At 47.9% G+C, this 19,195-nt stretch overlaps 1 protein-coding gene across 1 annotated transcript in view; it reads left to right on the forward strand.

Annotated features, from left to right (window-relative positions):
- LOC149359334 (aurora kinase C-like) overlaps positions 1-7,394 on the forward strand; it is a 33,038-nt gene extending 25,644 nt beyond the window's left edge. The window contains exons 8-10 of the mRNA XM_089569024.1: positions 2,153-2,301; positions 6,096-6,327; positions 6,935-7,394. Of these exons, the coding sequence (XP_089425150.1) occupies positions 2,153-2,301; positions 6,096-6,327; positions 6,935-7,039 (486 nt within the window). The 3' untranslated portion in view covers positions 7,040-7,394. The remainder of the gene's footprint in view (positions 1-2,152; positions 2,302-6,095; positions 6,328-6,934) is intronic.
- Positions 7,395-19,195: the final 11,801 nt, after the last annotated feature.

Here is a 19,195-nt window from a genome sequence, read left to right on the forward strand (position 1 = left end):
AACGCAATGTAAAGGAAGGGGTACTGAAGAATGAAAATGAAAACTGATTTTTGATTAAAGGAAATGACGCTGTAACTGTTTCACTTATCTCGGTGGACACCCGAGCAGCGCTGTAAGGGAAGGGAAAAAGGAGAGAGTGAAAGAAGAACGGAAGAGGTGCCGAATAAGTTCTATCACCTGGGGGTCTTTAACGTGCCCTGGCATCGCACAGCACACGGGCGCCTTTGTGTTTCGCCTCCATCGAAACGCGGCCCCCGCGGTCGGGATCGAACCGGGATACTCCGGCTCGGTAGACTAGCGTCTTAACCACAGAGCCACCTCGGCGGGTTGAGTGTTGAACAATGTAGTTTTTTGGGAGCCACATTGTTAACGCTTATAAGTGGTTTAAAGGTAGGCTAGGACGAGCACATAAATAGGCCGACTTAAACGATGAGGATGAGAAGGAAGGCTGACGACATCTATAGCTACACCTTTTGTGCAGCTAGTTCTTACAACCCCGATGTTCTAGAGTGGAGCTCACCTTCAGAGAAAGTAATGATTACAGGGGCATGCGGTTGGTATTTTCTCACGGCCGAACCGAATTCGAGTGGAAAAACAATTATTACTAATATTCTCTACTGGTGTCAACGTCCTTACAAAACCGATAACCGTGCGAAACAGCCAACAGCTAGCGGCGGTGCTGCGCTACGGCGCTACAAATTATGGAGTTTAAATTGCAGCTGTCAAGAGACGCAGGGTTGATCTCCAAAAGGAGGACCCAGCACGAAGTCAGCGTAACTCCATTAACATCATGTTGTACGTATATTAAAACTGCTGCCTCTGTGGCGGTCATGTTATAGTTATAAGAAAGTTACTGTTCTGCGGACGAAGAAAACGATTAAATTATCGCCGCCTCTCATTCGAGGAGAGGGATGAAAGCTATATGAGCCACGGCCTTCTAGATCGGGCATCAAGACACAGTCTGCAAAAACTGCCTATGCGCTGGCGCCTTTTACAGTCTTGTTGGGCATGTATGAGCAATATGATACAGCTGTTGTATACGTTCGTCTTGAGAGATATTGACAAAAAAACAGTTGAATCTTGCCGGTACTCAACTGCGGGGCAGGCAGCTGGAGTCTAACAAACATAGTTAAGGACAACGCAGTGAGCTATGGAAAGAAAAATGACAGGTGTAACGTTAAGAGGCCGGAAGCGGCCAGAGTGGATGAGGGAGCAACCGCCGGTTAATGAAATCCTAGTTGAAATCAAAAGTAAGAAATGGACTTGGTAGGGCATATAATGCGAAGGCAAGATAACCGCTAGTCCTTAAGCGTAATGGAGTGGATTCCGAGAAAAGGCAAGCATAGCAGGAGGCGGCAGAAAGTTAGGTGGGCGGATGAGATTAAGAAGTTTATGGGGATACGGTGGCCGCAGTGGGCAAAGACATGGTTAATTGGAGAGACTTGGGAGAGGCCTTGCCGTGCAGTGGACGCAGTCAGGCTGCTGCTGCTGCTGATGATGATGATGATGAGCAATAAAAACACCGCCACACGCATTGACCACGACGCGGCACTGAAGCCTCCATCCCGCGCTGTCCGGTCACGGCAGCATGCTGTAGGGCGGCGTTTTTTCACTGCAACAGTCGTCGACCGTGATGGTCTGTGTAGCAACTAAAACTTGCGAGTTCGGACAAAAAAATCCGTATTTTCGGCTCTTATTCCTTGCAGTGATTTGAAAAATCCCTGAAATTTGCCCTGCATTTTTGGTTTTTTCGTTAATCATTGTCGTTTCAGTAGAGATTAGTGAAGGCCAAAGAGCTGGAATTTGCCATGCGCTACTCGTTACGCTTGTATTTCAGGCAGAAACTACATGCCTGAAGAGATGCGCCCTTTCACCGTTTAAAAGTTGCGTGATAAAAGAGAAAGCTAAGAATCCAGTTTGGAGCTTTACTGAATGATAATGCACTTCTGAACAGAAGCTCGAAGAAAGTAAGCATGCATATGACTACAATAACTCCTACTTCCTACTTATACAACTCATGAGAGTACCGCTCTATACATGACTACCATATTTACTCCCGAAGTGGTCGATCCGTCGTATATTATCGATCCCTTGTACAACTGTCGATGTCGTTGCTTTTTTTTACAAAACGCGCTCACCTTCCTCCATGCAGTACACCTACCAGCTGTGCCAGGCGCTCAAGTTCTGCCACAACAACAAGGTCATCCACCGGGACATCAAGCCGGAGAACCTACTCCTTGGCGTCAACGGCGAGATCAAGATTGCCGACTTCGGCTGGTCTGTGCACGCGCCCTCTTCGAGGTGGGTACACTGGCTAGTTTTCACTTGGCATGTTCGATTGTCAGCAGACGCTGTACTCGTTGACAGTACTGTGGTGCTTTTTTCGTTATATCTGGTTAGTATGCTCTGTACAGGGTGTACCGTATTCATCTGTACGGTTTGCAAATTACCCTGCACAAACTACTGGACTATTTCGGCTCAAGCACAGACCACGAGGTAGCTTATGATAATCTGTGTTTTAAGATAAATAATTTAACATCGGAACTTACCTGGATTGAGTGGAATCTGCGAAAAACTGCAGTCGTCTGCGTAGAGAATTTTCGTCGATGTGAGTGGAGTAGCCGATTTGAGAGGCTGAACCATCTGGGGTACTGTGAGACCTGCCCCAGCTCCAAGCAGGGTCATTGGTTTTCTCGCAGTTCCCTAGATGGCGCAGCCTTTCAAATTGGCTACTCCGCTCGACACGACGAAAATTCTCTGCGCAGACGACCTCAGTTCTTCACCGACTCCTGTCAATACAGGTAATTTCCGGTGTTAAATTATTTATTGCAAAACGCAGACTATCACAAGCTGTCCTGTGGTCTGTGCCTGAGGCCATGTAAGCCAGTAGCTTGAGCACGAGAAATTTTTACAACCCTGACTGATAAAAAAGTTCAGGGGGCACTTTGTCTCTCTAAAGGGCTGCGAGGCGAAAGCGTTTCTTGGCGCACTATTTCTTATTTTTAACTTATTTTTATAATTTTGTTACTTCTTTTATTTTTGTTTCTTTTCTTATTCTTTTATTCCTTTTATTTTGTTTATGAAACCTTTGCATTCACTACATGCGCTTTTATTCATGCTCAAACTCTAGGCCTTCATGGCGTAGTGGTAGCGTCTCCACTTCAAATGCCACAGGCCCTGGTTCGATTCCCAGCCTCGACACAGTTTTTTTTTTTTCAAGTAGTGACGCCGAAACGCGGACACGCTAAAATTCCTCGGTCACGACAGCATGAGGCATTAAAGGCTTTCGACTTAATACGGAACACCCTGTATAAAGCTGCTTTGTATGATCAAACTACCGAAACAGACGTTTAGCGCAAAAATAGAAAGTTATACTGTTTTCACAGAAAACAAATAAGAAAGATTGGTCGGCGGGCTGCGCTTGGGCAGCACTTAACTCGATACAGTGGAAGGGCACGAAGTTCTTGGGGTGGCATCCCAACCGTATGAGTGAGGATGCGCATATTCAATAACTGTTCAAAACTCTCTTTCGCTGTTGGTTTAGTACATCGACGTTTAGACATTTTTCCAAACATCAAAGTTCGTCATTCACTCCCTGTTTCGGTCCCACATAACTATTTCACATTAATTTGGGCCATGACTGCAAAAAAAAAAAAATCAGTATTACATAGGCTCAAAAAAAAAAAAGCCGTCCGCTCTGTTGCTAATGGCCTATACTGCCACTACAACATGAGCTGTTCGCTGAATTTAAGATATTTCCGCCGCGGTGGCTCAGTGGTTAAGGCGCTGAGATGCTGATCCGAAAGACGCGGGTTCGATCCCGGCCGCGGCGGTTGGATTTCGATGGAGCCAAAATTCTAGCCGCCCATGTACTATGTGCGATGTCAGTGCACGTTGCAGAACCCCAGGTGGTCGAAATTTTTGTAGCTCTTCACTACGGCGCCCCTCATAGCCTGAGTCGTTTTGCAACGTTAAACCCCCATAAGCCATAAACCATGCAGCAAATTTACAATTGCTGTCTACTATACCTGCTGCCCTTTTCAAGCGCATGCTAGCAAGACTTCCTGAAGAAATTGTGTACTATTACATTGCAAACTCGCGCATATCGAACAAGGTCATCTGAGTAATGGTTTGTGGCGCGGCCGAGCTCAAATTATCTTCTGCAACATTAACGTACAATCTATCATTTCTTCTAAATGAGCTGAAAACGAAACTAGCAGAGCATTGCATGGCATATTTGTTACTTGACAGTTTTCTTAGTACTTTGCATTGTTTTTGTCGCGGAAAATCTGTTAATGATTATGTGAAGTGTCTGCCTTTTCACCTGGATCGCCGTTTACGTTACTATACATATAGAATGCCGGTTGTTTGCAGAGCAGTTGTATCATTATGTACAGTCGCGGGTAAAAAAGATTAGCACACGAGACGGAACACCAGAGCGCCGGACTGACAACGCGTGGCGCTGCGGGCGGCGAAGAGGCTGATAACGAGAGTGCCGGGCTGTTCCCATTCTACAGTATTAGGGGGGTTCAGTGGACTGCCACGGACCAGAAAAATTACTGGCTAAAAGCAGCGCTATCAGCTATTGTTCCCGCGAGTTCTTTTCGACAAACCATTGCGGACATAGAAAAACAGTAATAGAAAGAAGCCATCTTAGCTTGATAACCGAGCCAAAATAAATGTCGCATGCACAGTCACGTAGGGTCGGCACTTCAACGCTCGGGCGGTGCGCGCTTGATAAAGCTTACTTCCTGCCGTCCCCCCCCCCCCCCCCCCCCCCCTAGGCTCCAAAACATGGAAACGGCCCGCCGATAAGCTGGTCTGCGTACCGCAGCGCCGCGTGGTGAGATATACGAATTCTGATCGCCAGTGACCTGTGCTAATATTTTTGCTCGCGACTGTACTTTATTTTGTGTTGCTTTTGTCGCATCATTATGTTGATCAACAAAGCGCATGTATAATATTGAAATTTTTTTCTCGCATTTGAACCATTGTACTGTTTATGTAAAGACCCTGCTGCCAAAATAGCTCCCTGGCCGAGTCAAGCTGTGTTCACGTCCTTCTGCCAGGGAAGCCATCAATATTGCACTATTGTTGCGAATGAACTTTATTTGATTCGAAATCACTGAAAGTGTGGTGAAAAAAGTTTTTGGCAAATGTAAATTGTCCTGTTATAGGAGTTGAGCAGACAAGGGAAGGGAAAAATGGGGCTCGTTATGACAAACATGACGGAAGGCAAGTCACTAAAACCAAGAAAGACAGGGGATGATTTGTTAACTTGTGGTGTTCGTCCATTTGAGATAATTAGGGTAATTATTCTCAAAATAATTGATTAGAAAGCAGAAGAAAAATACCACGCACCACTAGTGAGATCCGAGTCCACGACCTTTGAATTTCGCGCCCGGTACTCTACCGACTAAGCGAAGGCGACGACTTTCAAGTCTTCTGCCTTCTGCTTTCGGGGTATTTATGTGTAATGTAACCCAACCTTGAGAGTGTTCACCAGCGCCACCCTCGTCCATAGCGGCAGACGTAGTACGTCCTGTAGTACCGGGAGTGCCACGTAGTACCGTGATCGAACGGTGAGGGTGGAAGCTGTGTGAGAACCCTCTTATGATACCTATGGTATCAAGACTGTCAAAGTCGAGGCCTTCGTTAGCTACTGAGCAGACAAGGGAGGACAAAAGAGGGATCGTTATGACATTAATGACGGAAGCCGACAGTCACTGAAACCAAGGATCATAGGCGATGTTTTCAGTATAGGAGTGTCATCATAAAATAACTGCTTCTACTAAGTGCAGTTTCGCCCTTCGGTTAGCCTCAGTGCAACTATTTCACAGCTTAGGCACACCTGCTATCGCGTCGTGACTCACGATGCGGAAACAAGAAACCAAACGTGGCTTGAACTGTATGCCTTCGAGCGGTGGTCAGTGACTACAAAGAAAGCTGCGAAACCTCTTCAGAGCAGCAGCCAGCTAACTGTTTTTTGATGACTGGTAGGCACATGACTAGCAATAGCGAGCGGTTGATTGCCTCTTAGTGGAAGCTGCAAATATACTATGTACGCATGTTGAATCTTGCAATGTTCCCTGCAGGAGACGTACAATGTGCGGCACTGTGGAGTACCTGCCGCCGGAAATGGTGATGCACCTCGAATACAACGAGAAGGTGGACCACTGGTGTCTGGGCATCCTCATCTACGAGATGCTGGTGGGCAGCACGCCCTTTGCGTCGGATTCGTATCACAAGACCCGTGAGCTCATAATAGCGGCCAAGCTTGAGTTCCCGCACCATGTCGGTGCCGATGCTCGTGACATCATCGGCAAGGTTAGCAGCACGCATTGCGCGAAATAGTGTACCGTTGGTGGCTACAGGTTGCATCCATGTCTGTCAGTGAAACATACGTGCTGCGTTTGTTGTGCTTGTCAGCACTGCAGGTATACACGGCCGCCATAGCCCAGTTCTGTTGTCTTGATATTTGCCGCACCTTTGGTCTAGCAACGTTGGCATATTGCACTGAAAGAGACCTGTGCCTATACGGTTTTGTTCTTTAGAAGCAGCGAACCTGGAAACTGGTTTTGTTCGTCTTAAATATGCTTATTTTATAGAAACATTTTCAGTTTTTCATTGACAAAGTTCGATAAACTTATAGGTAGGTAAGTTAAGGTAATGTAGGGTAGGTAGGCAGTGTAGGGTATAGTAGGGTTGGTAAGGTATATAGGTTAACAGGTTAGGGTGCGGTAGTGTAACCAGGTTAATGATGGTAAGTAGGATAGTTAAGGGGTGGTAAGGGTGGGTAATATACGTGAGGGCATTTAGATTAGGGTACAGTACGTAACGGTTGGTAAGGGAAAGTATGTGTGCTAAGTAGGGAGATGGACATGCTGTTTTGTTTTAAATATGCGAAAGACTGCAACATATCTTATTTTCGCAGCTGGTCCGGATACGTGCAGCGGAGCGCATTTCCTTGGATGAAGTGCTGGCCCACCCTTGGGTGACGAAGAATGCCGACACCACAGTGGTGTCCACAACTTTCTGAAAAGAATCTTGCTGGCATCGCTCATTGCGTTCACTGGGCACGCTTATTTTGTCGTGCACATTTGAAGAGGCGTCTCAAATTCCTCGTATCGGTTTAGGTGTTCGGGTTTCGTGTTTTTTTTTTGCGCGTTCATATTGTCAGTACATTTTGTACAGCATTTATAGGGCATATATTCTTCAAATTATTACTGAATTTCGTACAGCACGTTTTTAGAATACTTGTTATTTTTATTCACTAAGTTACGAGCATTCATTTGCATCGCTTACCGTGAAGCCTGGATACATTGTGGTCTGAGAATGCTAGTTACATTTTAAGTTCTGTGCTTCAACTATTTTATCATATCACACCCCGCGAACTAAAAATTAAACTGCATATCCTTAAAGGGACTCAGGAGGAATTGAAGTTGTATCGATAGGATACCAAGTCCTAACCACAAAAAGATAACTTACTGCAATTAAAGGTCTTGTAAGGTAGAAAAGAGCCAAGACTCTAATACAGGTATCGCTGTCACAGGCCAATCTCGCAGGCACAAGTGAGATGACGAAATAGCTGAAGGAATGGATCTCTGAGGCTGACCAGCGTGCACGAAGGTTACGCGTTTGTGTATCGGATTTTCAGTCGGTGACGCACGCATGCGCACTAACCAGCGGCCAAGCTCTGGGGAGCACACCGCTATCTAATGTGCGATAACCCACTATCCCTCTTACGCACCGAGTGGGCTATAAAAACTACCTGAATAAAGCCGTTCGTTCACTGTTTTGTGGCTGCGTCCACGCTTCAGTTCGGCCAGTCGTGAAACGATACATGGTGTCAGAAGTGGGATGATCCTCAGGCCTGCTGTTCGCGGATTCCACTCGTAGTGCTCACCCGCCGACGGACGACCCGCAGCAGCTTTGCAGACATGGGAAGCATCAAGCCTCCAGCACCACTGATCCTGTCCGGAGACGCCGAAAGAAGCTGGAAGCTGTTCCACCAAATGTTCGAACTCTTCTTAGAGGCAACGCCACCTGAAAAACCAAGGACTGAAGCGGCGAAAATGGCGCTCTTGCTCGGCGTAGCAGACGAAGTTGCGATGGAGATTTACAATTTCTCGTTCTTGGAGACAGAAGAACAGGACTGCAAAATGGTTGTCGCAAAGTTCCAGGAATACCTCGCCGAGCAGGAAAACTAAGTGCACGAAAGGTATGTGTTTTGTGCACGCGTGCAGCAGGCGGCAGAACCTTTCGAACAATTATGCGAGAGGTGAAGAAACAGGCGAGGCTCTGAAATTTCGGGGCCCTAACTGACATGGTTCGGAACCAGGTGGTTTTCGGCACGAACTCGCCCAAGCTACGAGAGAAAATTCTTAGAGAAATGTATTTATCGCTCGAAAGAGCTGTGACTTTACTCAAAGCAGCTGAAACCGCCGCTCGCCAACATGAGATGGCCTAAGACAGAGACCGAAGTCGACGCAGTAACTTCAAGAAAAGAGTATCAGCCTGCAACATGCACGCGTTGCGACCGGACGCATCCGCCAATGCGCTGTCCGGCATACGGAAAAACTTGTCGTTCCTGCAATAGGCCAAGCCATTTTGCCTCGCGTTGCAGAGGGACAACTAATGATGAGGTACAGCAAGACGGTGACGACGTAAGTTTAAATGTGGCGGTCGATAGCATTCCGAGTGGCCGCGACTAGCTTGTGGAAGCCACTATTGGAAGAAAGAACGTCACTTTCAACGTTGACACCGGATTCCAAGCGAACCTCATCCCGTTATCAGCCTATCGAAGGTTAAACGTCACTGCGCTTCGGTCAAACGGAGCAGCCCTGCGCTCGTACAACGGTGGCATTATCAAGTACTGGGGAACCTTTTCGACGCTCGTCGTCATTGGCAATCGAAAGGAAAGTGCTGAGGTCTTCGTGGTAAAAAAAAAAAAAAAACAAACCACCAGGCTATTCTTGGATTGGAGGCCGGCGAGTGTTTTGGTCAAGCTCAGCGCAATATCGACGCTGTAGCCACAACCACTTCTAAGGAAACTGCCCGGCAGTTCCCACACTTTCATGGAACTGGACACCTTCGGCGGGAATGCAATATTGTGATTCGCGAGGATGCTACGCCCATCGTCCAGCCGGCTCTAAGAGTGCCCATGTCTCTTCAGCAGCCACTACGTGCCGAGCTGGACCGATTGGAACCATAGGGCATCATTCTCAGAATAAGCGACCCGACGGATTGGGTAAGTCCACTCGTCATTGTGCGTGAAAAAGTCTGCAAGCTAGGCATGCCTTGACCCGAGAAAAATTAATGAGTCTGAAACGGAACACTACCAGACGCCAAGGCGAGAGGGTATTGAGGCAGAGCTAACAGGCGCAAAATTTTTTTCTCGTTCGGAAGCCAATGCCAGTTTTCATCAAGTTCCTCTCGATGAGTCTTCATCCAAAATATGCATATTCTCTACACCCTTTGGGCGTTACATTTTTTTGTCTCCCTTTCGGCATTGCCTCAGCCAGTGAGGTGTTGCAGAAAGCACTAAACGAGGTATTTGACGGTCTTCCTGGGTTTCGCGTGTATGTTGACGGTGTGTTGATTTGGGGCGCCACCCTAGAAGAACATGACAAGCGCCTACGAAGTGCAGTAAAAGCAGCTGAATCCGAAAGGCTTACCTTTAACGCTGCGAAGTGAAATTTGGTGAACAAAGGATCGCATTTCTGGGTTAGTTTCCAGCGAAGACTTCAAGCCGGATCCAGGATTAATTTCCAGCATTCACGAAATGACAACGATTTTAGCAAATATGTGCCAAGCTTGTCACTGCGCACTTCACTGATAAGGTCGCTTCTTAAGCAGGACGTGCGCTTCGAGTGAACTGCCATTTAACCATGAAACAGAATGGCGAGGAATTTGTGAGGCGCTGAGCGCAGCTCCGCTGTTCCAGTCGCATAGGCATCAAAATCGTTAGCTGAGACAAAGCAGCGCTATTCTCAAATTGAAAATGAAGCTCTGGCGCTTGTTTTCGGCTGTGAACGATTTCATCACTTCGTTTACGGGCGCCCCCTGATTCTAGAGTGATCACCGGCCCCTTATCGGCATAACAAAGATGGCGATAGCTGATATGCCACCACGAGCGCAGCACTTCTTGCTGAGGCTTTTAAAGTATGATTACACAATCGTATTTTGTCCTGGCAAGCAGATGGTCCTGACAGATATACAATCAAGATCAGCCCTTCCTGGAGATGGCACCGCAGTGGATACCACCGACGTCGAGGTCCATGCCGTCAGCGTGGTATCAACGCTCGTCAGCGACACAACAGCCCAACGCCTTGCACGTGAGGCCGCATGGGACACGCATCTCAAACTCAAAGTGGACGTCAAAAAGACGTCCACTTCCAGCATATTTTGGATGAAGACGTCCACTGCAATCTCAGACCAGGGTTAGTCGTCCGCTTCAGTGGTGCAAGGAGAAGCGAAAAACTTCGGCTATAATGGAAAAAGAAAGGTAAAAAGGCGGATTAAGATTCAGTAAGAACAGGCAAACAAACAGGCAACTGCACATTATAATCCGCAGTATGAGCATGCATTTCTCCTCGGCACAAGAACCTCGAGTCTCAAATAGATTAACCCACATAAAGCATGTTTCTGCCGAGAGTATTCTTAAGCTCCCGCGCTAAGGATAAAACATGGTTTGCAACAACTGCCTTGCATGAAGCGTACCTAACAGAATTATTTAAAAGCAGCACGTGCAAATAGCCGAGTCATCGAAACAGAATATGTACAAACATTAAATACACTGCACAACTACAGTGCAGTTACTATGTGAATGCCAATAAATTCGAGGGTTACCAGCTCTTGTCGCTGCTTCCCAAGATTCCAGAAGTGAGGTGCTACTCCGCAGAGGTGTCTTGGAGCTCCAGCGCTCGTATGATCCGATCTCGTTCCAAACGGAAGAGGTGCCGTTCACGGCAAACCGCATACGCAGTACCGTTGACAGCGATCCGTTGGAACACGACAGGTAGCTGGTCGCAGTCGTCATGCAGGTTCTTGACTGCCGCATCTCATTTGCAAAAAGAACGCCTGCCTTCTGCAGCGTCGGCGCATAAAAGGAATCCATCGAGATCATCGCACTCGGTGAATTGCATCCTCCGACGGCAGTGAGGCACACATTCTGCAACAGGGCTTGCCATTGGCGCGACGAAGGAGATAGAACGAAAGCCGACGCGGAGCTGCTGACTGAGGCGTCGTAACAGTATGTGGAAACAACTCCAGAAGAGCTCCACGAACTGGGCGAATCTGACAGCCCCTTGGAATCATGACGGCTTTGCGGCAGTGGCGTAGACGCCGAAGGTGCGTCTTGGAGCGTTAGGTCGCTGGTTGCTCATTCCACGGCCGCTTGATGCGAAGCGCAAGCTTTGCATCAAGCGGCCCTGCTACAACTATCTTGCATGAAGCGGACATCACAAAGGAAAATAATAATAAAGCAGCACATGTACTTAGCCAAGGCATTGACAGAGAATATCTCCAAGCGTCAAACACGCTGCACAATTATAGCGCACTTACCATGCGAATACCAGCTTATTCCGAGGACTACCAGCTTTGGTCGCTGCTTCCGAAGATTCCAGAAGTGAGGTGTAGCTCGGCAGAAGTGTCTGGGAGCTCCAGCGCTCGTATGATCCGATCGCGCTGCAAACGGTAGAGCTACCGTTCACGGCAAACTGCACAGGCAGTACCGTTGACAGCGAAGCGCTGGAAGAGCGCAGGCAGGTCGTCGGAGTGGTCCTCGAGGCTATCCCGAAAACTCGGAGACGTCTCCCTGCTTGACTGCAGCAACTCATAGGCAGAATGAACGCCTTCCGCATCACCAGCGCTTGACGGGAACTCCTCGGAATCATCCTGTGTTTCCCGACGGCAGCGGGAAACACATTGCTCAACGGAGATTTCCTTTGGCCCCGACGGCGGAGAGAGAAGGGATCCGGAACCGGAGCTGCTCACTGAGGCGTCGCAAGAGTAATTGGAAGGAAGAGCCGAAGACGTCCTCCATGCTATCCGGAAAACTCCAAGACGTCTCTCTGCTTGACTGCTCCAACTCATTAGCAAAATAAGCGCCTTCAGAATCGCCAGCGCTTGACGGGAATTCCTCGGTATCATCGCGCTCGCGTTTGTCACGATGCCTGCAACCGTCAGAATTTTAGGCTCGGACGGCAGCGAGACACACGTTCTTCAACGGAGATTTCGTTTGGCCGCGACGGTGGAGAGAGGCTGGATCCGGACCAGGAGCTGCTCACTAAGGCGTCGCAAGAGTACGTGGGAGGAACAGCGGAAGACACCCACGAATTGGACGAATTTGACTGCTACTCGGAATAGTCGCGGCTTTTCGGCAGCGGCGTGGACGCCCGTAGAGTGTCCTGAAGCATCACGTCGTCGACGCTGCTCTTCCACTCGCTGTAATGACCGGTGTCACAAAATTCGTCACATTTTTCGCCGCGCGGACGCATCTCGCCGGCGCGGTCGTCAAACGGGGGAGGAGGAAACCCCGGGAGGGCGACTAGCCTTCTGTGTGTGTGTGTGTGTGTGTGTGTGTGTGTGTGGCTGCCCCCTCCACCACCACTCGCCGAAAGGAATGAGACAGCCACGACGCCGACTTCTCTAGAACGTCGGAGTCTCTTTGCTAACCGGAGGAAAGGGCCTAGCCTTGCGTGCGCTAAGACATGTCCCTCTCGCCTGTCGCCGGCGGCGCCACGCCAGAAATGACGAGAAGCTCCACGAAGCGACTCCCGGCTTTTGGCCAATGAGGGCGCACCGCCGGCGCGAGAAAGAAAAGGAGACTGCACGGCCGACACTGCGTGTATGTGCGCGCCTACTTTGGCGCGTTGAACAAAGACGCGGACCAAGCCTATATAAGAAGGGCGTTGACCGCTATCAGTTTAGTTTGAGCCGCCGTTTAAGCTTTGGGGAAGCGCGCCCGCTTGACTCCCGGGACAACACCACTCGCCCCAGCCACGGACCGACGGGAGTGTGCGCCAGTCTGCGGGACGGCATCGTCGTGGACCTCTGGTCGTCGGACTGTCGCAGTGCCCTGTGAACAAATTGCGTTTTGTTTGTTTGCCTCTGTCCTGTGTTAGTGCACTTTAGGTGCAATATTTCCTTTGTACTGAATTCTCCTTGGAGTGTAAGTTTGCCCGAGTTGTATTGTTTTGTTAATCACTTTGTATGTGCTTGTACTAGTGATTGGGAAATCCTCTGTATCGTCTCATCGCTGCATAAACATTGTTTTGTTTGTCAACCTTTGGCTCCGACCCATTCTCTGGCTTGCGACCGGCGAAAGCTGGGCACCAAATGACCAAAAACCTCTTGTAGCTTGGTTGGTAGGGCGTCTCCTTTGAGTCCGAGACCGCTACCCCCACACGCTCTAAGAGTGTCTGGGAACTTCACGTTTAAAAGTGCGTGAGGTTGGGTGACAACCGGGGACCTTCATGCTGTCACCTGCGAATTAAGGAACAAGAACAAGAATTCATTCAGGCTTGCAGTTTTTATGACGTGCACCGCGGAAGATCTTTCACTGCTACTATGAGTCAGCTATGAATATGTACCGGTGATACTTACTGAAGCACAGGACAAATGCCTCTTGGCCAGGAGCGTAGTCCAACGAAGACGTACGATAAATACTCAGCCGGTAGCTACTCCCAGGCGTTGGCATACGACTGGGGTCTTCTCTCTAAGGCGCGTCCTTTCATACCTCCATCTCCTCCCCATTCCCTGCTTACCCTCTTTCTCCTTCAGTGCTCAGACTTCTGGAACGCAAGGCGGCTCCACACGAAGGGGCACCACAAGCGCCGGCCCATCGAGACACCAAGCTTTCTGACAATAAGACAACGAACTCGCAACGCCAAATTGATAACTTGTTTATTTTATTTTTTGATTTGTTATCTGGAGTCTTGTTTCCAAATTTAGGTTGATTGCTCTAGCGGTCAGGTCATTAAAACCAGCAGCAGCAGGATTTTCAGGGATACGGAAGCTGTTTCCGCGTTAGTTTTTAATTCAGAGTTGGTAAGAGGTAGAAAATTCGCTGCCAAAACATCGCGAATTTTTTCCTGGTCGGACTGAGCGTTTACAACAGGACGGCCGCTCGATCTCCTGTAGCAGCTACCCGCTGAATGCGCCACGCTACTGGTGATGCTGAAAGTTCCAGTTTGTGCCGCCTCGGCGGCCATGGCACTGGCTATCGGTGACAAAGTCGAAGTGCTTATCGGGGTAGCGGCTGCATATCTAGCCATATTATCGGCTGTGATTTCGCAGTATACACTGCCGTTACCAGCATAATTTGTTCTAGTCCACGAAATTTCTTCTGAAACCCTGCCAAATCGTTGCCATTGGTTAACATAGCTGGTGTGATAAAATGAATCTACATTTCTACGCGGAACCCACTGGCTTGCGTTAGTGGCCCTGTGCCCTGCGATTTTGAAAATAAAAAAGCATTTTCTAATCGTTTCGAATAGAATGAAATCCGATTATTTCATACTTTTGTAAGTATGAAACAATTCTCTGACGGTTGCAGGCATCGTGACAAAGGCGGGCGCGATGATACCGAGGAATTCCCGTCAAGCGCTGGTGATGCGGAATGCGCTCTTGTTGCAAATAAGTTGGAGCAGTCAAGCTGAGAGGCGTCTTGCAGTTTTCTAGATAGCCTGGAGGACGACTCCGACCAGCTGCCTGCGTTCTTCCAGCGCTTCGCTGTCAGCGGTACTGCCTGTGCAGTTTGCCGTGAACGGCAGCTCTACCGTTTGCAGCGCGATCGGATCATACGAGCGCTGGAGCTCCCAGACACGTCTGCCGAGCTACACATAACTTCTGGAATCTTCGGAAGCAGCGACCAGAGCTGGGAATCCTCGGAGTAAGCTTGCATAAATTAGGTACTCCTCGGAGTAACGCATGCGCATATTTTCTGTCGATGCCTTGGCTACGTACATGTGTTGCTTTAACATTATTTTTCTTTAACAAGGGAAACGTATGCTCACATTGCGGTATAACCTGTAAAGTTGCATGTTTGGTTACCTCTGGTTCTTAATTAATCCTAATCCGCCTTTTTTATCATTCTTTTTCCATTATAGCCGACATTTCGTGCTTCACCCTGCGTCACTGAAGCGGGCGACTAAGCTTGGACGTCGTCTCGCCTCGTGGGCATTCGAAGTGTTGGTGCAGAGGTCGCCTTAATCTTGCTTAGTCTGTAGCAATGTTAATAAACTGATTTTTTGTTTTCATTTCGTACTTCTGTGAGTTCTGCGTCATGCTGTCCCTACTCCGCTTCCGCCTGATTCCGGCATAAGGTCTTGCCGACGGGGCTAATCGAGAGTGGAAAAGGGGATGGTGATACGAAGGATTCATGACTCTCTTAAGTTCAGGTGATAATTTACGCTTATATATGCTACCTAATGATTCGTGGCTATCGTTTTTCGCAGGTATCAGGAGAGCCATGAAGGTGAATAAACTACCGGGACGCTTTAACCAGCTTAGCTTTTTAAACGGGCATGCCACTGCACTAGGTGTTTTTTTTTCTGCTAGCTAGAGCTGGGTGCTATTTTGCAAGTAATGTCTGTCGTATCGTGTCGCCCGATGTCTGCTCGTGGCTTGTCGCGTTCGGCATGCCTTGTTGCTGCTGCGTTACAAGAAACTGCTGGCCTGTGGGCCCGCGAGCTCCGGAAACTTTGTGTCGCGAGCGTCCCGATCCATACTCGGCGTAGCAGAGTGCCGGCCTCGTCGCGGACGCGGGTCTCATGTTCGGCGTTTGAAAACGCGAACGTAAAAGCCGAGGGACGCGAACACGTGGACACGGCGTTCGAGAACACGACCGTCAGCGCCCAGGGACGCTTCCTCCCCAAGAACGCGCTGCTTGGTCTCGTGGGCACGGCGTTCGAGGGAGCAGCAGTGAACGCACGGGAGCCAACGAGGGGAATCGTCCTCCAGCATCGGAAGAGAGCAGCTGCTCGGGGAGCCAGTCTGTACCTTCCAAGGGCCTGGGGCCCTCTTTTCTTTTGGGTCAAATTCTTTTAATAAAGACCCAATTCCCAGCCTTCACCGAGTCCACATCCCGTACCTTCGCAACAAACGGTGTTGAAACGGTGCAACGGTGTTGCGCATGGGGGAAAAAAAATTCAGAAGGACGTTTATGGCCGAGTGTTTAACTGCTTGGCTGACTATCAGGCGCTCACTACTCTTTTTGATTCAAAAAGACAGGGCAGTGCTGTAGCTACAGCAAGAGTCCATCGTTGGGTCGCATTTTTGGCCAACTATCGCTGCCAGATAAAACATAAGCCGGGATCTGCTATCAGTCATGCGGACGCATTGTCTCGCTTGCCACTACCAGACACGGGTGACCGGTGTGATGAAATCTTTCATTTTTCGTCTTTGAACGAGTTACTATCGACGGCAAAGGATGTTGAACGAGAAACAAGGCGAGATAAACTACTCAACACTGTTCGGCAAATGATATGGCATGGCTAGCCAGAAACTGTGTATGATGAGCTGAAACCATTCTGGACGCGCCGACAGGAGCTGAGTATAGATGACGGATGCCTTGTATGGACAAACAATGTGGTCATTCCCGAGTCGCTACAGAATCTTGTACGGGGTTTGTTGCATAAGCAACATATGGGCATTTCTAGAATGAAATCAGTAGCGAGATCTATTGTATGGTGGCCTGGCATTGACAGCAAGGCGTTCATTTTTTAAAACACGCCGTATGGTGCACCGATAAGCACAAAAAAAGAGCCTGTTCCACCCGCCTGTCCTCCTTTGCGCGCAAATGCTTATGCATGGAGCATTCAAACACGAACGTTTTTTTTAGCCACCGTTACGGCGCACGCGTGAGGTTGCAGAGGCCTATCACATCATCGAAGCTTCTTCAATGTGTGTAGGTCAGTTACAGTGGCGTTGTCCGATAAAGAAATCTTACTTGCACAGGCAGATATCTGTCTGTATAAAGCACACCGTTCTTAGCGCTTATCCTATCCCAGACGAAAAAAAGAAACGGTAGAACCAAGCCAGAAATACAATATTCTGCTGTTTTGTCGTAACGCAGAATTTTCTTTTGTTTTGTAGCTTTTTTTCTGTACTACTGTAGTTCTTTTCTGTAGTACTTATCTCAAATCTGTAGATCTGCAGTACTTTTCTGCAGTAACGATACAAAATTCTGTCAATGCTACAAAAAATTCTGTTGTTAGAACAAGATCATGGGCATGAATGTTACAGAAAATCTCCGCGACAACAGAAAATTTTATATTGTATTTCTGGATTGGGATTTGTCGCTTTTCTTCGTATTTACTTTTCGCTGCGCTCTTTGCCAGGTGTCAATCTGTAATAACGCACCGAACGTCGTCTCTGAAATCTGATTTTCGGCAACTGTCCACCAGCCTTGCGGCTCCGCCATTCTGAAGCGATTTATATAGAACGGGAACATTGTGTGCATACTGCATTCATGCAGAGAGGCCCATGGCTTATCAAAATTTAACAAAGCTAAGCACCTACTCCGACACCTGCTTTTGCTTTGTGCCAGGATATCTTTTGACTTAATATAAGGGCTGAGCTTAAGAACTCTAAAAACTCTTTTCGAGTGCATAAACAAACTCCTTGAAGTGAAAATTGGCAGAGTGCACAGAACCGTTGCGTCTACAGGCTTCTGGCGCTGCTTTGTAACGCTTGTGAATGCTCGAATGCAACGGCACGTGGTCTTCTCACTCTGTGACACAAGAGGCAACCAGATATTTATGGAAATATTGTAGCCGTTCACAATGGCTTCTACGATGTTGGAGGTTGTCATAGGTGCGTTTCGAGCCTTATCTTGAAAGTTCTTCGTCACCATTAAACTGAACGCTGTGTGAGGGCGATGGTGATCCTGTTCTTCGTCGACCAGCTGGTACACTCGCTGATGTCGCCGTCTCTGAGTTGTACTCATTTACGGGCACGAGGTCGCACAATAAACAACGTTCACGTTTCAAGCAGTTCTGCCAGCCTTCCTTGTCGACCGCCTGCCGATACCATACTTGACCGCCTGCCGATACCATACTTGACTGCCTGCGGATACCACACGTGACCATACGTTGACAGCTTAGACTGATTGGAAGATTTTCACATGGTTGCGCTATAATGTTTGTAAATTCATTGTAAGACTGTACATACGACAGCCAACGATAAAAATTCTGGGGGGCACTCTGCTCTTGCTAAAGTGCGATGAGGCGAAAGCCCCTTCCGCCTCTGTTGCTGCGCCTGTGACTGTGGTGATGGCGCCATAGGTCGGAGCGGAGGTCGGAGCGGCGGTCGGCGCTCCACATATAGAAAGTGGGGATGACGTCATAGGTGACGTCACGCGTATGCGCAGTACATATGTTCGGTTAAGACATAATACGAGGTTTGATGATGTCATTAGTTTCTGTCACTATTTATATTTATTTCTCTGACGTTTTATTTTATTTATTTATTAATTTCTTTTTCATATTTAGGTTTACTTTTACTTTGCTCTTCTTTATTATTCTTTATTATTTCAAAATTGTTAATTTTCCTTAATTTATTATTTATTTTCAATTCATTTTATTCGTATTTTTATTTATTATTAGTTTTATGTTCTTATTCTTAGTTTAATTTTTGTTATTTCATTTTGTTAACTTTATTTTACGATGATTTCAATGATTTTTGGCTGTTCCATATTACACCACTGATGACGTCATCAAGATGACTGACGGCTATAATGTGACAGTTTTCGCGGATGGACGGACAACAATGAGCCATCGAAGGCTTTCGCCTCAACAAAAGGTTCCGGAATTCACAACCAAAGGAAGCAGTGGTCGAGGGCTGTAATAACGCTGCCAACCGAAATTCTTGAAATTTATTGAGCACAGAACTGCTCATCATCTAAGTTCGGAGGTTTGTGGCATCCTTTTGCTACTCTGGTGTTCTGGCGCCTTCTGTTAAAAATGCAGTACTTAATTCATTCCCTAGAGCGCGTACAAAATCGTGCCGCTCGCTTCATTTCTCGCAACTATTGCCGACATTCCAGTATAACTAACATTAAGGCTTCGTTATCCCTTCCATCCTTAGAATCTCGCAGAACAATAGCACTTATCTGCCTCTTCCATAAAATTGTTTACAGCCACCATTCCTTCACACTACCCTTAACAAAACCGGCCCGCACATCTCACCG

Source organism: Amblyomma mixtum, chromosome 2, assembly GCF_055824585.1.
Source record: "Amblyomma mixtum isolate Tamu chromosome 2, ASM5582458v1, whole genome shotgun sequence".
Lineage (NCBI taxonomy): Eukaryota > Metazoa > Arthropoda > Arachnida > Ixodida > Ixodidae > Amblyomma > Amblyomma mixtum.